This window comes from Gossypium raimondii, chromosome 11 (assembly GCF_025698545.1).
Source record: "Gossypium raimondii isolate GPD5lz chromosome 11, ASM2569854v1, whole genome shotgun sequence".
Classification (NCBI taxonomy): domain Eukaryota; kingdom Viridiplantae; phylum Streptophyta; class Magnoliopsida; order Malvales; family Malvaceae; genus Gossypium; species Gossypium raimondii.
This window is the reverse complement of record NC_068575.1, coordinates 50560212-50578261: the sequence shown is the minus strand read 5'-3', so window position 1 is coordinate 50578261 and position 18050 is coordinate 50560212. Positions and strand designations below refer to the sequence as shown.

The window sequence follows — 18050 nt, the reverse complement described above, 5'->3', positions numbered from 1 at the left end:
GCTGTTCTAATTTTGATTTGTATATTACTAACCTTCAAAGTTGTTTTATAAAGAAAAAAATATATTTTATAACTTTTGAAATTACCCATAATTTAAACCAACGTTATATCTTAGACATTTTTAAAAGAGTAAAATTCTGCAAAGTTCGCATGCATTTATTTAAGCTGCATTATTAAAAAATGGATGGCGATCATTATTACTTAGGAATTAGGATTGTTTAAATATATCTTTTTTTTTTTTTTGGAGAAATTCCCTGTAAATCCTAATGGATTAGGACATAAAAACTGAGTCCACTGCAACAAAACTACCACTATTAAACTCATACTTAGCCATGCTTTTGCTAAGTGACCCACAAGCAATCATCTTGGGCTCACCAAAAAAATACATAAACTACATTTCCACTTGCATCAATAGCAATGCACTCTCAACAATTTGCCTCTTTTCCATGTCCTTGGACTAATGAAAAGAGAAACAACAATTTGGACCTGCCATGGAAACTTATATATGGAATAAAGGACAAGGCTTGGTGGTGGTGTCCAGTGTTTTCTGCATAGAAAACCTTCCTTCTTAAAGAATGCAAAATGAAGATTAAAATATGTATATAAATTGGGAATTAGTAAAAACTAAAGTATAAATATAAAAATGTAGATTTTTACTATGGGTGTTGTTTCTGAGTTCAGGTGTATCTCTCCTTCACTATGTTATGATGCAATCTTTTGATTAATGGTGATGACTATACTATACTATACTATACGAGTTTGAAATTCTATAGAGCTCGGGTGGTGGAATCATGACCGTTTATTAATAGTCAAAATACTCAACACTCTGTCAGCTTTCCCAAAAAGAAAACCTCTCTTTCTCTCATTGAAAAGCTCCACAAAACAACATTGATCTTTGCACCTTCTTTTTTCTTTTATTTTTCCTCTCTCTCTCTCTCTCTCTCTTCCTCTATCTGGTACTTTCATGGAGGTGTTCAAACTTTACTGTGTTTGCATTTTCTTCTTTTTTGTGTTGGCCAAAGGCCTATCTTCATCTTCTTCTTCACCGGATGTTGAGCTTCTGTTGGGAAAGATTAAAGCTTCATTGCAAGGTAACACTGAGAACTTGCTTTTATCTTCATGGAACTCTTCGGTTCCTCTTTGCCAGTGGAGAGGACTTAAATGGGTCTTCTCCAATGGGACTCCTCTTTCTTGCACTGACCTTTCTTCACCACAATGGACTAACCTCTCTCTTTCCAAGGACCCATCTTTACACCTTGTTTCACTTCAGCTCCCCTCTGCTAACCTTACTGGTTCTTTACCTAGAGAGCTTGGGGAGTTCTCTATGCTTCAAAGTCTTTACCTTAACATTAACTCACTGAGTGGGACTATTCCACTTGAACTTGGTTACAGCTCTTCACTATCCGATATTGATTTGAGTGACAACTTGCTCACTGGGGTTTTAGCTCCTTCCATCTGGAACTTGTGTGAGAGACTTGTTTCTCTTAAGCTTCATGGTAATTCACTATCTGGGTCTCTCCCTGAACCTGCATTACCAAACTCCACTTGTAAGAATTTGCAGTCCCTTGATTTAGGTAACAACAAATTTTTAGGGGATTTCCCAGAGTTTGTAACTAGGTTTCAAGCTCTTAAAGAGCTTGATCTTTCGAGTAACTTGCTTTCAGGTCAAATTCCACAGAGTTTGGCCACTTTAAACCTGGGAAAATTAAACCTTTCCCACAATAACTTCACTGGAATGTTGCCTGTTTTTGGTGAAAGAAAGTTTGGCCCGGAGGCTTTCGAAGGGAACAATCCAGGGCTATGTGGGTTGCCTTTGAATAGTTGTAGTGGCAGGTCACAGCTGAGTCCAGGTGCAATTGCTGGCATTGTGATTGGTCTAATGACTGGAGTGGTAGTTTTGGCATCATTGTTCATTGGCTATATGCAAAACAGGAAGAGGAGCAGCAATGGAGACAGTGAGGAGGAACTGGAAGAAGGAGAGGGGGATGAAAACGGGGTCGGGGGAGTTGTCAGTGAGAGCAAGCTTATTTTGTTCCAAGGCGGGGAGCATTTGACATTAGAGGATGTACTGAATGCAACTGGTCAAGTCATGGAGAAGACAAATTATGGGACTGTTTATAAGGCAAAGCTTGCTGATGGTGGAAATATAGCATTGAGGTTGTTGAGGGAAGGCAGTTGTAAGGACAGGAGTTCATGTCTGCCTGTCATAAAGCAGCTGGGGAAGGTTAGACATGAGAATTTGGTTCCACTGAGAGCATTCTATCAGGGGAAAAGAGGGGAGAAGCTTCTAATTTATGACTATCTTCCAAATAGAAGCCTACATGACTTTTTACATGGTATGCATATTTCGAGCTTTCAAAATCTGCAGCAATAGTAATATGTCAATTCATATTGATTTAACCTTTATCTGTAAAATGTTGAAGTAATTTGTTTTGTGAATCTTTGGTGTATAGTGGTCTTTGATTGTGAATTCATCGAATTCTTATCTCATGTTTGTGTCTAAATGCAGAATCAAGAGCAGGAAAGCCAGTTCTAAATTGGGCTCGACGGCACAAAATCGCATTGGGGATAGCCAAAGGATTAGCACATCTTCATACAGGTCTCGAGATGCCGATCACCCATGGGAATGTTAGGTCCAAAAATGTGCTTGTAGATGACTTCTTTGTAGCCAGGCTCACCGAATATGGACTCGACAAGCTAATGATTCCGGCTGTGGCCGATGAAATGGTTGCCCTCGCAAAGACCGAAGGTTACAAAGCACCGGAACTTCAAAGCATGAAGAAATGCAACACCAGAACTGACGTTTATGCATTTGGGATACTGTTATTGGAGATTTTGATAGGCAAGAAGCCTGGGAAAAATGCAAGAAGCAACGATGTTGGGGATTTGCCTTCGATTGTGAAAGCAGCAGTTTTGGAAGAGACAACAATGGAGGTTTTCGACGTAGAAGTGTTGAAAGGTATCCGAAGTCCGATGGAAGACGGGTTAGTTCAAGCACTAAAGCTTGCAATGGGATGTTGTGCTCCGGTAGCTTCAGTGAGACCCACCATGGATGAAGTTGTGAAGCAGCTGGAAGACAATAGACCAAGGAACAGATCCGCTTTATATAGCCCTTCAGAAACAAGGAGTGAAGTTGGCACCCCATTTTGAGCTTTTGTTTGTCAAAGTTTTTTTATTTTTCATCAAATTATCACCTTTCATTTGCCTTACTGCTATTAATATCTGCTTGTCAAGTAGGAAAGAAGTGGTAGTGCTTGATTTATGACTTAATGTTTCTTGAGAAAAAGGTTATATTTTTCTTGGGTGGAAATTCAAAAAATTTTACTAGGGTTTATGTAATTCATTACAACTGATCACCTAAAAGGCCTAGTGTGGATTCTTCTTTTAATCACAAATTCGAAGCGTATGTGAAACTTTATACTTATGCAATATACTTGCTGGCTAAATTCATCAAAGAGACAAGAATACAAGGGACCAAAGAGGGAAAGCAGGGGGAAACTGTTAAAGCGAAATACATAATTACAAAGAGAAGCAACAAAGAAATGAACAACACTACGGCACCATAAAGAGGCCGAGGTCGATCAATGGCGTTTTATGACAAGTGAAATTGTTGTGTATGAGGCAGAGGTACATGACAATTTCTATGGACTTTTTTGTACACTTGTCAAAAGGATTGATTAAGCAGAAAAAAACTCAGGGAATACTACGTACTATATTAAACGATATATAATATTATATTTATGTGGGAAGAAAAATGAGTTGTTTTTCATCTTGTTTCGCTTGGATTTTTGGTTGGGGATTGATGAGCATTAGCACATGCGGCCTGGGCGGCAGGCAAGGGCACCTGCATTTGAAGTAAGGGTGCCGACCAAGAAAGACGACTTGGCGCTCAAGCTCGAGGCCCTGGCGTAGCTGGCGGCTCTTCCAGCACCTGATGGAGTGAAATAAGCTCCATTCAACAACAGGTCTCCCTCCGACCTCCAATTCCAATGTTTCCATTCATCACTATATGTGTCCACTCTCTTTGTCACCTCCTTAGCAAAGGGATTAACAGGGGCAAGGTAACGGTTGCCTTGGCTGTTAATGGTGGGATTTGCACTTCCACCAATTGCATACATTTCCCAGTGCGTGTAGTCATTGTTTACGACATGGAAATATCCGTGTCTACACCTGCAACATTTGGTAAAGATGGCCAAGTCAATTTTACGAAATGGAAATAAGTTATTTAAAATTACATAGCACTATGAAAGTTTTTTTACCTTGGCATTCTCTGGATAAGGCCCTCACCGAAATGATTATAAGCAATGGTGACTTGCATCTGCTTGTCTCTTACATAAGAGTCACTATGTCCCAACAGCATAACCTGTCATCAAAATTAGATTCAATGAATTAATTTAAGTCCTTTCTATAGCATGAATTTACCTAAAGATGTACGAGGGAATCTATCTTATTCTGAATTCTGACCTCATTGTGATGGGTGAAGTAGTTGTTTGAGATTGTGATCGCAGTGGATCCCATTACAGCATCGATAAGTCCATCGGCACAATTAGACAGCGAGTTGTGGTCGATCCAGATGTGACTCGACCCGAAAATTGAAATGCCGTCACCGTCAGCCATGGTTCTCCATCCGTAATGAGAAGGGGAGCTACGGACCATGGCGTTGCCTGTGGGCTTGCAATTATGAATGTGGAGTCCATGGATGATAATGTTGGTGACAAACTGGATGGTGATACAGGCCCCGTAAGCGATATGCACGTTGACGCCCCGAGCATCAATCGTCTTAAAACTGTTCATTATCAGCTCCTGCTTCAACGTGATCACCATGTCACGCTTGAACACGATCCAAAGAGGCCTGTCTTGGATAACAGCATGGCGGAGGGTTCCTGGTTTGGGGTTCACAGGGTTATCATCGCCAGGGTCAGTCACAACATAGTACCTTCCATCACGACCACCAATAGCATTGCGTCCAAACCCAATGCCGCAGCTTGCAAGGCGTCTTCTCCTACGATACCATCGCCGGTCACATCTCCAACAGTCATCGATTGGATTCCCTGTTCCACACGAGAAATATCCCAAGTTTCTCCTTGCTGTACTATTTTTTATGGTCCTGAAAACATCCCAAAAAAAAACACCATCATCATTATCATCATCATTACTTAATTGGAACCAGATTTAATGATGGAAATTTATTGTGACAAAATTAAATGAGTTGATCATATTTCTTTTAGCTGCACATCGAGAAACTCTAAAGATTTAAGCTGATATATATTTAAGACTTACACATATATTTTGAGTGAACAAATCTGTGTATAATATCGGATTGATGGACCATATTGTCCTAATTGTAAAATGATAAGGTGGGAACTAAAAATATTAGAGCCCAGAGTGGGTCGGTGGGAGGGGGCAAAAGCAAATCAAAACATTGAATACGTAGGGATCCTAGTGTCAGTAAATACAGCTAGTTTTTTTTGTCAGCTATATAGCTGTGGTAGATCAATGAAGAATTTAGCCATTTTTTTCTTCTGCATGCATTGAAATAAAAAGGGCAGGAAGCAGATCTCTGATTTGTGGGCTCAATCAATCTCATTCCATGCCTCCTTTGACAGGCTGGCAAAAGGGGAACAAATAGTTCAACTCAGCTGAGTTTAAATCTAATCGTCTGCCATTGTTCAAAAGAGATGGGGGATGAAGGACAAAGATATTGGTATAATGGCAATATATGCAAGTCGTAAAGACCAATGGCCGAACTTGGTGTGAGTAGGCAAATTTAATATAAAAGCTTGATGTTCTTGGAATTATACTTCGATAAGGAAGGAATAACATGACAACAAAATAATAAATTAAGAACGAGATGCGCAGATCTCGGGACATGGGCATGTGCTTCACCTGGCTAACTAGATAAACAAAATAAAAGTAGGCCCAGTGTGACAGAGAGTAAATTTTTTAACAGTGAAGAACATGGCAATGGATTCCCCAAGTAGAATCAATTCCATAGGAAAAATAATTATTAAACACTACGTGATTGCATGAACAAAAAGTAAGTTCAAGTTGGACTCTAAATATAATCCAGATTTAATTGTTTCCCTAAGTAAACTGAACATGGGGAGAAGCTGAAAAAGGAACAAGAACAACCCTTTGTTTTTTGACTGGATCATGTTAGGTGAAAGGACATTTTTGACTAGCCAAGTAAGAAAAACAAGGCCGGGGAAGACAGACAAGTGAAAAGGACTTGTCTGAAACTACAGGTTTTGGCAAGTGGGGGGGGGGGGGGGAGAACCAATTAAGGGACTATTCATGTGGAATCGAGGGTCTTATCAGTTCTCAAAGAACTAACTATTACGACAAGCATTAATGAAATCCTAAATATTTAATTATATTTAGGAATTGATTAAATTATCATGTGAAACTGAAATGATAAAAGACTAAGAATTTGATAATTATGCAGAAGTACTGAGTTACAAAGTTGAGCTGATCCAATCTGTTGTAGATCAGATAAAGAGACTCACATATCAACCATTGAAGCAATTTCTTCAGGATTGTCGACTGCGTGCTCATTTTTCCATTTATCATCATCCAACCTGAAAATAAATATAGAACAAAGTTTAAAACTGCAAATGCAATGAATTCAAAGGGTGTTTTGTTTAGTTTTTTTTTTTTTTTTTATGTTTAGGTTAGATAAGTAAGTTGGTTGATCATCTGATTCTAGATATGATCTATAAGATCCAATCTCAATGGCTTATAAACTTCCCAAATAATTTTGCTTACCCGTCTGCCGTTGATGAGTTCTTCAAGCCCTGCAATTTGTTTCCTTCAGCAAGCCTGCAATTACAAACACGATGAAAATTCAAAAACCAGTTGCACCATGTATGTGTATATATAGCTTGGCTAGCTAAATTTGCATTTGAAAGTGCTTTTCCCTTGGACTGGAAACAGAGAGAACTCGAAGTTAGCTGATTGTTTCCCGAGAAAATGGAAAATGTACCTTGAGTTCAGCTCTGTTTTCTCTGCTGAGCCATTGACACAAACGAACAACATAACAAGTAGCAACGTAAACGAAGAGAAGAAGAATCTCCGAGAAATCTCCATTGCTGAATCTCTCTTCCTCCCTATGAAACAGTGCTCTGTGTTTTAAAAAAATTTCTGTTTGGAAGAAATGGAAAAACAGAAAAGGAAAGAAAATGAAATTTGGAGTCAATTGAAAAAAACTGGAGTGGCGCAATCTCTTTTATAGGGAAAGCGAGAGAGACCGAAAAGAAAAAATAATAATAATAACGTTGGATCGTAAAACGCCGTTAAATCTTGGTTAAGTAAAATTAACCCAAAATCGTTTAAATATTTTTAACCTCCCTAACCGCCACTAACTGAAAAGAAATTTAACGCCACCACGTGTCGATGTGTCGGTCGCTCACGTGCCACTGCCTTTTCATCCACTGACACTTCAGCTGGTCCCCCTAGGGTCCAATTTTTCCACGTCATATTTCTTGAATTATCATTGGATGATTACATTACGTACTCGCAGTTGACGGTGGAGTATTATACTCGCTTTAGGGCGGAAGCCAGGTGGCCACATGGTCGACGTGGAAGGATAACTAAATATAATAGGTAAGCGTAGGAATAATAGAAAAGCGTCAATGGACAGAGATGTCCTTCCTTAAATACCGTACGGGGTACGCTTCAAATTGAAAGACTGTATTACCGTACAAAACCCTGGTGTTTTTTCCCTTCATTATTGTTTTCCGAGTTGACGTGCTACTATTAATTTCGCTAATGATTTTTGTTTGTGAATGAAAATTAAAATATAATATAATATATGAAAATAAATCATCCAATTATATGTAAATTTCAATCAAATTTTAATACATTATATGCACTAAATTAAATAATTTAATTTTAACCCTTTTTTTCATTATGTATTGTAAAAATTATTAAATATATAATTCTTTTTCCATTTAATATGCTTTCATTACAATGATAATTGTTTTAGAAATTTTACTGAAGCTTAAATAATTGCTAAGAAAAAAAAAACCTAAGAATATCCTAAAAGTTAGAGTTATTTTTTCTTTAAAATTTCTTGCTGCTAAAAAACATAAAATTATTAATTGTGTATGCTGATTAAGTCTTAACTCGATTGGTATGGGCATTATTACCAATGAAGGAGGACATGAGTTCGAGTATCCTCCTATTTATAGGTTGGAAAGGGGCTATGGATAGTTTTAGGCATTGTGTCAAAAAGAACAAATATGATCAGAACATTTCAAATCCCTCAAATACATAAATTATTAATCGCAATATTTTTATCTCAAGCAACTTGAGGTACATAAGGCATGCTCAAGATGTTTTATTTTTTATTATTTCTTAAGGTATTTACCGAAGCGAGTCCAGTAACTAACCCTCTACATCTTGTAAGTCCATCAAGAAGTAGATGCTGGGTCATGAGTTTTAAAGTTGCTCCATACTCTGACCGAGGATCGAACCCCCAATTATTGGTTAAGGTTAAAAAGATCCTTGTCATCTCACCTAACTCTGTGATTAGATATTCAAGATGTTTAACGCTACCATAAACGCCAAAATTATTAGATCAATTGGTATAAGAAATTCTATGTTTAAAAACAAAATACCACTTGATTGATTTGCCTATTAATAGATTTAAATAATAATATAAATAATTAATAAAAATCGTTTTAAATTTAAAGAATTGTTTTAATATTTGGATAAATTTTAAAAAAATCAATAGAGACACTGACATATATATATATAATTTTTATTATTTAAAAAATTAAAAATGTTATAAGAGACTCAAAGAGCCAAAAATGCCAAGATCGCATCTCCTCAAGTAAATTTTTTTAAAAATAATTGTTTTAATATTCACATTTTCACAGAAGCACTCTTTTTTTTTTTTTAGAAAACATAAGCATAGGAATAAAAACAAGCACAATAGCACATGGTGTAAACAAGTGTACATGTTATCCTAGTTGTAAAATTGAAAAGAGAACATGCCATTGAACTCACAACACGCCTTGTAAAATGAATCAAGTCAAACCAATTTATTATACTCTTTTTATTTTATTTTAGTGCATTAATATATATATATAATTTAATTAGGAGGAAAATGAAACTAATTGACATTGCAAATTTTGGGTGATACAAAAAAAACATGTAAATTAATGAAAAAAGGAAACAATGCAATTCTATGTCATTATAAATTGAAATAAACATAAATTTATGCCATTTTATTGAATTTGGTATATATTGAGCACTGTCTGTCTCAAATTATTCTATTACAACCCTCAATTATTGATGTTATATCAATTAGGTCCTTTCGTTATTAAAACTATAAATTTAACCATTAAATAACACGTCAAATATTATGTAGCTAAATTTAAAATGAAAAATTTAAAGAACAATAGAACGTTGTCACATGACTTTTAAAAGAAAAAAGAAAGAGAAAGAGTGAACGGTAAAAAATATCTATAAAAGCTTTGAAAACCTCAAAACTAACATTTTTAAAACGTCTATTTTTACAATATTCTTTTTCATAAAATTTTCATTTTAAATTATGTCCCATAAGATCCGGCGATCATTTAATAGGTAAATTAAGGATTTTAGTAACGAAATGACTTAATTGATATAATCTCGATAGTTTGAGAATGTAATTAAAATAATTTAAAAATCAGAGACTAATTTAAAATTAGGGCCATTGTTTGATAATGTTTAATACAATTAACTCTCAAAAAAATGCACAATAATTTTTATTTATAAACCTAACGCCTTATTTTTGGGGGCGAGTGTTCTCCTTCTATCTTTCTCTCATATCTTTATTTCCCACTCTCTTCTTATCTAAGATTATTTTTTTTTGAAATAATATTTCATCCACTAATGGTGTCAATGACAAGCCAAAAAAACAATAACAACCTATAAAACAAGTATCGGTCACAAGCTCCCCCTTATTTTTTTTTTCGATTTTTTTCTATTTCAACTGTTTTTTTCTGTTTCACTTTTTTTTTAAATTCTCACCGGGTAGCCTGATACACCAACGACACCCATAAAAATATTTTTTTTTTGTATTTTCTCTTCCGATGTGCATCTGAAAATATGGATATTTAAAAAAAAATTGGCCAGTGCCGCCGGTTTAAAAAAAAAATTCTTTCCTTTTTCCACCATGATTACTTGTTTTTTTCACGAGTATATTGAAAAATATATACAGGTGCCACTTGATACGGTGGCGACACTAGAATTTTTTTTAAAAGCTGAAGATTGAGGGGAAAGTGGGTGGTGCCGCCGGTTGTTGAGATGGCCCCAACTGTTACTGTAAAAATAAGGATATTTTCTTAAATAAATTTTGGTCTAAATCATTATCTTAATTAATTAACCTTTTTAGGTTATTCGTATAAAAAAGACGTAGTAGACGTTTATTTCTTTTTTGGGTTTTGAAATAAAATATTTAATTATCCAAAAGATTATAGAAGTAATTTAACGTACAAAGGAATATATATATAAAAAGTAGGATAAAGCAGAGAGTGAGCGGGAGTCAGTCAAGAACTTGCATGGACAGCCCTTCATGCACGTATCATAATTGTTTTCAATTTATCATTAAAATTTTAGTTTCTAATTTACTAATAAATAAGTTGGTGAAAATAAAAATTTTAAACTTTTATTTATAGACTATTAGTTAGGACTCATATTTTAATTTCTTGAACAAATGTTTTATACCCAACACACATGAAAACATAGAAAAATAATAATGAATTTCTCTTTAAAAATGGTTATCTATGTATGTATGTATGTATGTATATCCAGTATGAGAATCAAAATTATAGGCTAAAATGTTTGCATAATTTCAGCCATGGGAAGAGAGGTTTGCATGATTAAAATTGTACATAATTAAATAAGATATGTGATAAGGACAGTTCATAAAATAAATTTTAAATATTAAATACTAAATTATATATGGTAGACGAAAAAATAATGTAAAAATATTGTATTTATTAAAAATTATGTGAAAAGCAAAGATTTGGTTTAAATTGTGTAATGTGTACTTTTAGTAATTTTCTTTTTATTATAATTTTAGTTTTTATCAAGTATAAGCTAATGTGGCATATTAAGTCAATATACTTAATTATTTACATAATATGTCACGTTTAATTATTTACGATTAAGTTGATCAACAATGACTTTCGATAATAAAAGGTTTAATTGATTTTTTTGATTTTTACTCAAAACTTTTTAGAATTTTTACCATATTATTTTAATATATTTGATGATTACTAGACAATTTTAGAAAGGCTTGAATCTTAATCCTTAGAGAGCCAACCATAAAAATTTTGATTTTATACGATTTTATATATTGACATTTAATTTTATTTAATTTTCACAAAATACTAAAATCAAATTTCTAGTATATAACTACACCAAATCACAGTATATCACGATGATGCCAAATCAATAACCCAAAAAAAGTGTGACCAATGTTGACTACTACAAAACTTTAGCTAGTGAAAAATTGGTACCCATATTCTAATTAAAGCCTGCCTAATAAATGAAACCTATTGCTTTAATTGAACATACATAAATTTGTAGAAAAAAATATAGATATAAATGACGTTGCAAGAATGAATAAAAAAGTTTATTTATTTGAGTTAGTGCTCATTATATATGGATTATAATGTTGAATAAAAGGAAGCCTAACCTTGTTTTGACTTTTTTTTCTGCTCATTTGTTCTTTAAACAAATGGTGGGAAGCATGCCATCATGTTCTCTCATTTATTTTGCCACACCTTTAAATAAACAAGTTCACACTTCATATCAAAGAATTTAAAACCCACTTATCAAAACATGTTTTGTTCTCCACAACAAATGTTGCTTTCACAAGTCTTGTTTTTGACATTACCACATTAAATAAACAAACATAAGTTAATGTGTTTGGTAAGGAAGAAAGTGAATTGAACATGAAGGAAATCAACAGTTGAACTAAATTTGGAATGAAGATATTTTATAAGTGAGATGTTGTTTTCATGAAGCAATTAGGAAGGGATTTACCAAAGTGGTTCATAATCTCCCAACCAAATGGTTCCACTTTCTCCATGTTTTGTTTGTTCAATGAAGTCAAGCCTATGGTGAAAACCATTATGTTTGATAATTGTATTATTCATTACCAACTATCATAATCTTTTTGGAAATGGAATTTGGAGCAATGCTAAATGGGTTTAAGATATTTTTTTTTTCTTCAAAATTATAGTTGTTGATAGCCAAAAAAGAGGAAGAAGACCATTGATGTTTTGCCAATTTCAATGGTGGATATTTGATGGTGAAATGTTGTGGTGTAAATTATACTTAATCATGCCTCGAGTCGAAGTAAAATTTTAAGTTTACTTTTTAGGTTCGGGTTTGATTTGGTCTAAAAAATGGGCTTAAAATTCTATCCAAGCTCAGCTCAGATTAAAAATTCTAAACTTGAGCTCAACCTGGTCCACCAGTATTAAATGTTTCTAGAATATTTTTTTATATAAAAACAAATTTTAAAAAATATAATATATTAAATACACTACAAACATTAAAATAAATGTTTCCTAACAAATTGAAAATACAATTTAAAAAAGTTTTTATACTTAAATAACACTAAGATAGTTGCAACTTAGCAATTAAATGTCTCTAAAATAATAACAACATTAATAATAAAACAAGAGCAATACAATATCCAAACAATAACAAGAAAATAATAGCAATATAATAGCAAAATTGTAACAAAACAGTAGGGGAAAAAAGTTTAGGCTTATTCGAGCTGACCCAGGGTTCGAGCCAAAAAATCCTACTCGAGGCCCGACCAATTTAGAAAACGTGCCTTATATTTTGTCCAAGTTCATTTTTCGGGTCTATAATTTTTTTTTTCAAATCCTCCCACTTTTCAGACAAACCTTTAAGTATGGAAAGATAACCCGGCTTATAATCAGGTCTAGTGTAAACCCTCCATTGTTGATGTATGAGTTGGAATTACAACTAATGAAATACCCAATCATTCCTTCAATAATAAGGTTATAATAATGTGTTTAAACAAAAAGTTGGGGGGAAAAAAAAACAGAGAAGAAGTTAGATGTAATGCACCCACCCATGTGATGGTCTCTGTTTTTAGCTCAAATTATGCAAAAATGAATAAGCCAATACTTGATTTTTAACATGGTTAATTATTCCATCCAATAAGTAAGCTTTGCAGCCTGCAATGGATATATTTTTATATAATATACTTCATACAATAATTTGATGCTAAAGAAAATAAAATTTCCAACATTAATAAATCTGCTAAGTTTATTTACATTTTTTTCCTGGAAAATTGGGAATTAAACCTCATGATTGAGGCATGATGAGGGAAACTTAATTTTATTCTTAGAAGAAACAAAAACATTCAGCAGAAAGATATGAACAAACATTGGACTTCGAGAACAACACTTAATTATCATTTTCCCTAATTATGGGTTTTTATTTTCTTAGTACAAAATATAGTTGTCTGCACGTATTTAACAATTTTAAGATTGTGAATTGAGCTTTAATTCGATTGATATTAATATTATTGTTAGTGTAGGAAGACGTGAGTTCGAGTACATTGAAGCGCATTATCCTCATATTTAAGGGTTAGGGAGGGGCTATGGGTGGTTTTAGACATTATATCAAAAAAAAAGTAGATATGATAAGTAGGGGTGTTCAAACGATCGATTCGGTTAATACCCGAACAGAATTACTATTAACCAAATTACTCGAAATGTAAAAATCTTTAACTGTTAACCAAACCGAAGTTTTTTTTAATACATTAACCGAATCGAAATATTTTGGCTAATTCAATCGGTTAACCAACTTAACCGAAATTTATATGTTTTTATTTTTTTGGTTAAAAAAATATAAAACATATAAAAATACATTACTAAGGTTCTTTTTCTATTATTTAATAGTTCAAAAAACTTTAAATGGAGTTGAAAATAACAAATAAGACATTAGAAACACTAGATAAGTCCTGAAATTTAACAACCAAACACTATTAATTGGTTAATTCTGTTAATTACCTTATTTCGAATCGAATTAACCGATAACTAAAATTTTAAAAAATCATTAATTGACCTCCGACCGAACTAAATTCAGCCAGCGGCTGATTAATCGAATTAAATCGGTTCGTTCAATTATTTTGATTTTAACCGAAATGTGAACATCTCTAATGATAAAAATTTATAATGAGACTAATATCAATATATATATATATATATATATATATAACGTTTGATGATCAACTCTGGGAATTTTTTGTATTTGTTTTATTTTTGGTGGATAAATGAGAAATCAAGGGATTTGACATTTTGTAATAGATTTTCATAAAAGAAAAAGGAGAGATAGAGGTGAAGTTAAAAGAAGAAGAATATGTTCTCCAAACTATATAAATATAAGAATAATATGAATGAAAAAATGGACCGACACCGTAGGGTGTGACAGTTGGGTATCTCTCTATTATAAGATACATAAAATAAATAAATAAACAAACAAAAATACTGCAATATTATCCAAATGCAAGGTATTTGGCAGATTACATTTCATCCCAGCACGTAGGCCAGTAGTTAGCAGAGGGTCTAATGAGGTATCTAAGCATATGAATAATATTGGGATTGCTTAATTTGCTGCTTAAAAGATTTGGGTCGGCCAAAATACAAGTCATACCTCATCTTGCATTGCATCATAGATATATATATATAACCTTAGTATCAAAATCGTACTTAAATTAAACTCTTTTATTGTTCTCATTTATGGACTATAATACTAGACGATTTCTTTTACGTACTACATATGTCATAAATTTTTATATTTTTTGAAAACTTAAAATTTAATTTTTAAAGTTGCCTAATTATTAATACAATTTTTTTGTTAAGTCAAAGTTTATTATAATGTTGTTTCTTTTAATTATATGACTATTAAGTAGACTTGATTATAGGTAAGGTCACCCGCCTAAGCTTGAAGGTTTGTCTAAAAAGTGGGAGGATTTGAGGAAATATATATGCCCTGAAAATGGGTTTGGACAAAAAAATGCTCATTTAGGAAACGAGTCGAGTCTCGAGTAGGACTTTTTTGGTCCTGGCCTGGCTTGAATTTGACAAAAAAAAAGTTTCTATTGTTTGTTGTTGTTATGTTGTTTTGTTACCATTTCGTTATTATATTGATACTATTTTGTTATTATTGTTTGGATATTGTATAACTTAGAGGTGCTCATGGGCCGTGCGGCCCGGCCCGGCTCGACAGCCCGCCCGAAATATGGGAGGGTTTGGGTAAAAATATAGGCCTGAAATATGGGCTTGGGCAAAAAAACAAGGCCCGTTTAGAAAACAGGCCGGGCCTCGAGCACCACTTTTTTGGCCTGGGCCCGGCCTGACCCGATATAATAAATATATTTATTTTTTAAATTTTTTTAATTTTAAAATATTTTTAAAATATTTTTTATTTTTTAATTTTAAAATATTTTTAAAATACTTTTTAATTTTAAAATATTTTTAAAATACTTTTTTTTAATTTTTAAAATAATTTTTTAGTATTTATTAAAAAATGGGCCGGGCCGGGCCCGGGCTTATGATTTTTTCCCGGGACGGGCCTGGGCAAAATTTCAGGCCCATATTTTGGGCCGGGCCTGGGCCTAGGACCCGGGCCGAAATTTTTCAAGGTCCCGGACCGAACCCGGCCCGGCCCGGCCCATGAGCACCTCTAGTATAACTCTTGTTTTATTATTAATTTTGCTACTATTTTAAAGGCATTTGCTTGTTAAGTTTCAACTATGTTAGTATTATTAAGTATAAAAACTTCTTTTTATATGTATTTTCAATTTGTTAGGAAATATTAATGTTTTTAGTCTATTTGATGTATTATATTTTTAAAATTTATTTTTATATAAAAAATAATCTAAAAACATTAATACGAGTGGGCTATGTCGGGCTCAGGTTTAACATTTTTATCCAAGTTGGGCTTATGCAAAATTTTAGGCCAATTTTTCGAGATCAACATTAATTTTTGCACTGGCCCGACCCGAATCAAGCTCATGATCAACTCTACTATCAAGTGAATCTTTTTCTTTTCTTTCAAAATTTCTCACCAATAAATTTAACAAAAAAATAGTGTTAACAGTTAAACCTGAATCTTAAAATTTGAAAAGTAAAAAGCTAGATTCTTGGAAATAAAAATATAATCACTAAATTTTAAATATTCAAAATGTGGAAAAATTCATGGCATATTTTAAATTTTTTTTTTTGGTAGGAAGTCCTTAAGCAGTTAAGTTTTAGTGATTTAGTAACTCTTCCATATATTGTATGGTGTAAAAATAAAATGTCGGTAATGACAATATTTCGCAAAGAAAAGAGAAATAAAAATAAAGAACACACAAATTTTTACATGGAAACCCTTTCAATAAAAAACCACGGGCAGAGGAGAATAAAATTTACTATGTCGAATTCGAATAATTACAAGAGGAGTAGATTATGTCTATTTGTAGGCTTGTAAAACCATATTCTAATAGGAATGTAGTAAGATTAAAACACCTTATTCTAATCAATATCAAATAGATAGAGTTTAATAAGGTTTTAAAACCTTATTTTAAAATAAAATAAAAGAAAAAATCACTATGTCGAATTCAATAATTACAAAAGGAGTAGGTTATGTCTATTTATAGGCTTGTAAAACCATATTCTAATAGGAGTGTAGTAAGATTGAAACACTTTATTCTAATTAATATCAAATAGATAGAGTTTAATAAGGTTTAAAAATCTTATTCTAAAATAAAATAAAAGAAGTGTAGTTCTATAGGGATTTTACTTTTATTTTATTTTACCCCTGTATTTTATTTAAATAAGAATCTGGGTCACTTAATTCAAACAAATGGTATATGTGTGTTAAACATCCCTTGGTTGTTTCATGGCTGATCTGTAATTATGCCTGCAAACATATATAATTGAGGTTTAGAATTGGATAAAATAACAATAGATAACATAATATATGCAGATGGGGATAATGTGGCATGTGCAGATGTTTTACAACTCTATTGTAAGCCGATGGAGCACATTAAAAGGCAGGCCCCTCTTCTTTCTCTACCTATTATATCATTGCTAAGAAGTGGCACCAGCTAATTGAGTAACCAAGCGGCTTATATGCAGACACGTATACTATTTATCCTTCATTGCTTCTACTACATGATTGGTCCGCCCATATGCCTAACATTTGTTTTATATTTTTATTTTTTTCCCTAATAATTTTACACAAAAAGAAAGTCCAAAAGTCAACCTGCAAATAGGGAAAAGGGAATAAACCAGTCCAGGAGAGCAGCCCATCCCAAGTTTAGTAATATGTTAAATTGGGTTTTTTCTAAATTCACAAATGGAGTTTGAGCTTGAGCTATTAACAGTTGCAAAAGACAAGATGTAAAATTACAGTTGAATCTCTTTCAAGCTTTTAATAGCAAATGTAAATGTGCCCCTTTGACTAGAAAAATCTTCCATTAATATTGCAATAATGAATGGAAATCTAGAGAAGTATAGCAAAGTGGAGAAGAATAGTGTTATGAGTATCACCATATTGTACATACCAATGGAGCCTATATCAACTATTCTGTTCAAGTGGTAGTATCTCCACTATGTCTCAAATTCTCAACCAAGCATCAAGACATTCATGGTGGAAGCAAGTACAAAACCAAACCACAACATATTTACAGAGTAAATGTAAGTGAGAGAGGTGACTTAATGGTAAACTATATTTTGTATCCTGTTGATATTAATACTATATTATCCCATCGATAGGAGTTGGTGAGTTTAATTGGCTCTCTTAATAATCAGATGAATGCCTATTTGGGGTTGCCGCTGGATACGTCTAAGTCTAATACTTTTGGTAAGGTGGCCTTCTTTCTCGTGACGGAAAAGAAGCCCGTAAGGCATGAAAAATAAAGGTAGGAAATATGATATAAACTAAGGTAGAAAATGATATTATGTTTGTTGATTTGAACTAATTAAGAAAATTACGTGATAATATGATCACATTTGAACTTTTTTA

The 18050-nt window shown here is 33.0% G+C and overlaps 2 protein-coding genes across 2 annotated transcripts; one reads left to right on the top strand and one right to left on the bottom strand.

Annotated features, from left to right (window-relative positions):
• The first annotated feature begins 838 nt into the window (after positions 1-838).
• LOC105803266 (putative kinase-like protein TMKL1) lies at positions 839-3338 on the top strand. The gene is made up of 2 exons (XM_012635342.2): positions 839-2335; positions 2509-3338. The coding sequence occupies exons 1-2, from the start codon at positions 964-966 to the stop codon at positions 3147-3149; spliced, it is 2013 nt and encodes a 670-aa protein (XP_012490796.1). The 5' UTR covers positions 839-963; the 3' UTR covers positions 3150-3338.
• A 65-nt stretch (positions 3339-3403) lies between these two features.
• On the bottom strand, positions 3404-7199 carry LOC105803267 (probable pectate lyase 8). The gene is made up of 6 exons (XM_012635343.2): positions 6982-7199; positions 6765-6818; positions 6506-6577; positions 4464-5106; positions 4259-4362; positions 3404-4169 (listed from the first exon to the last, which is right to left on the bottom strand). The coding sequence occupies exons 1-6, from the start codon at positions 7083-7085 to the stop codon at positions 3809-3811; spliced, it is 1338 nt and encodes a 445-aa protein (XP_012490797.1). The 5' UTR covers positions 7086-7199; the 3' UTR covers positions 3404-3808.
• Between the last annotated feature and the right edge of the window lie 10851 nt (positions 7200-18050).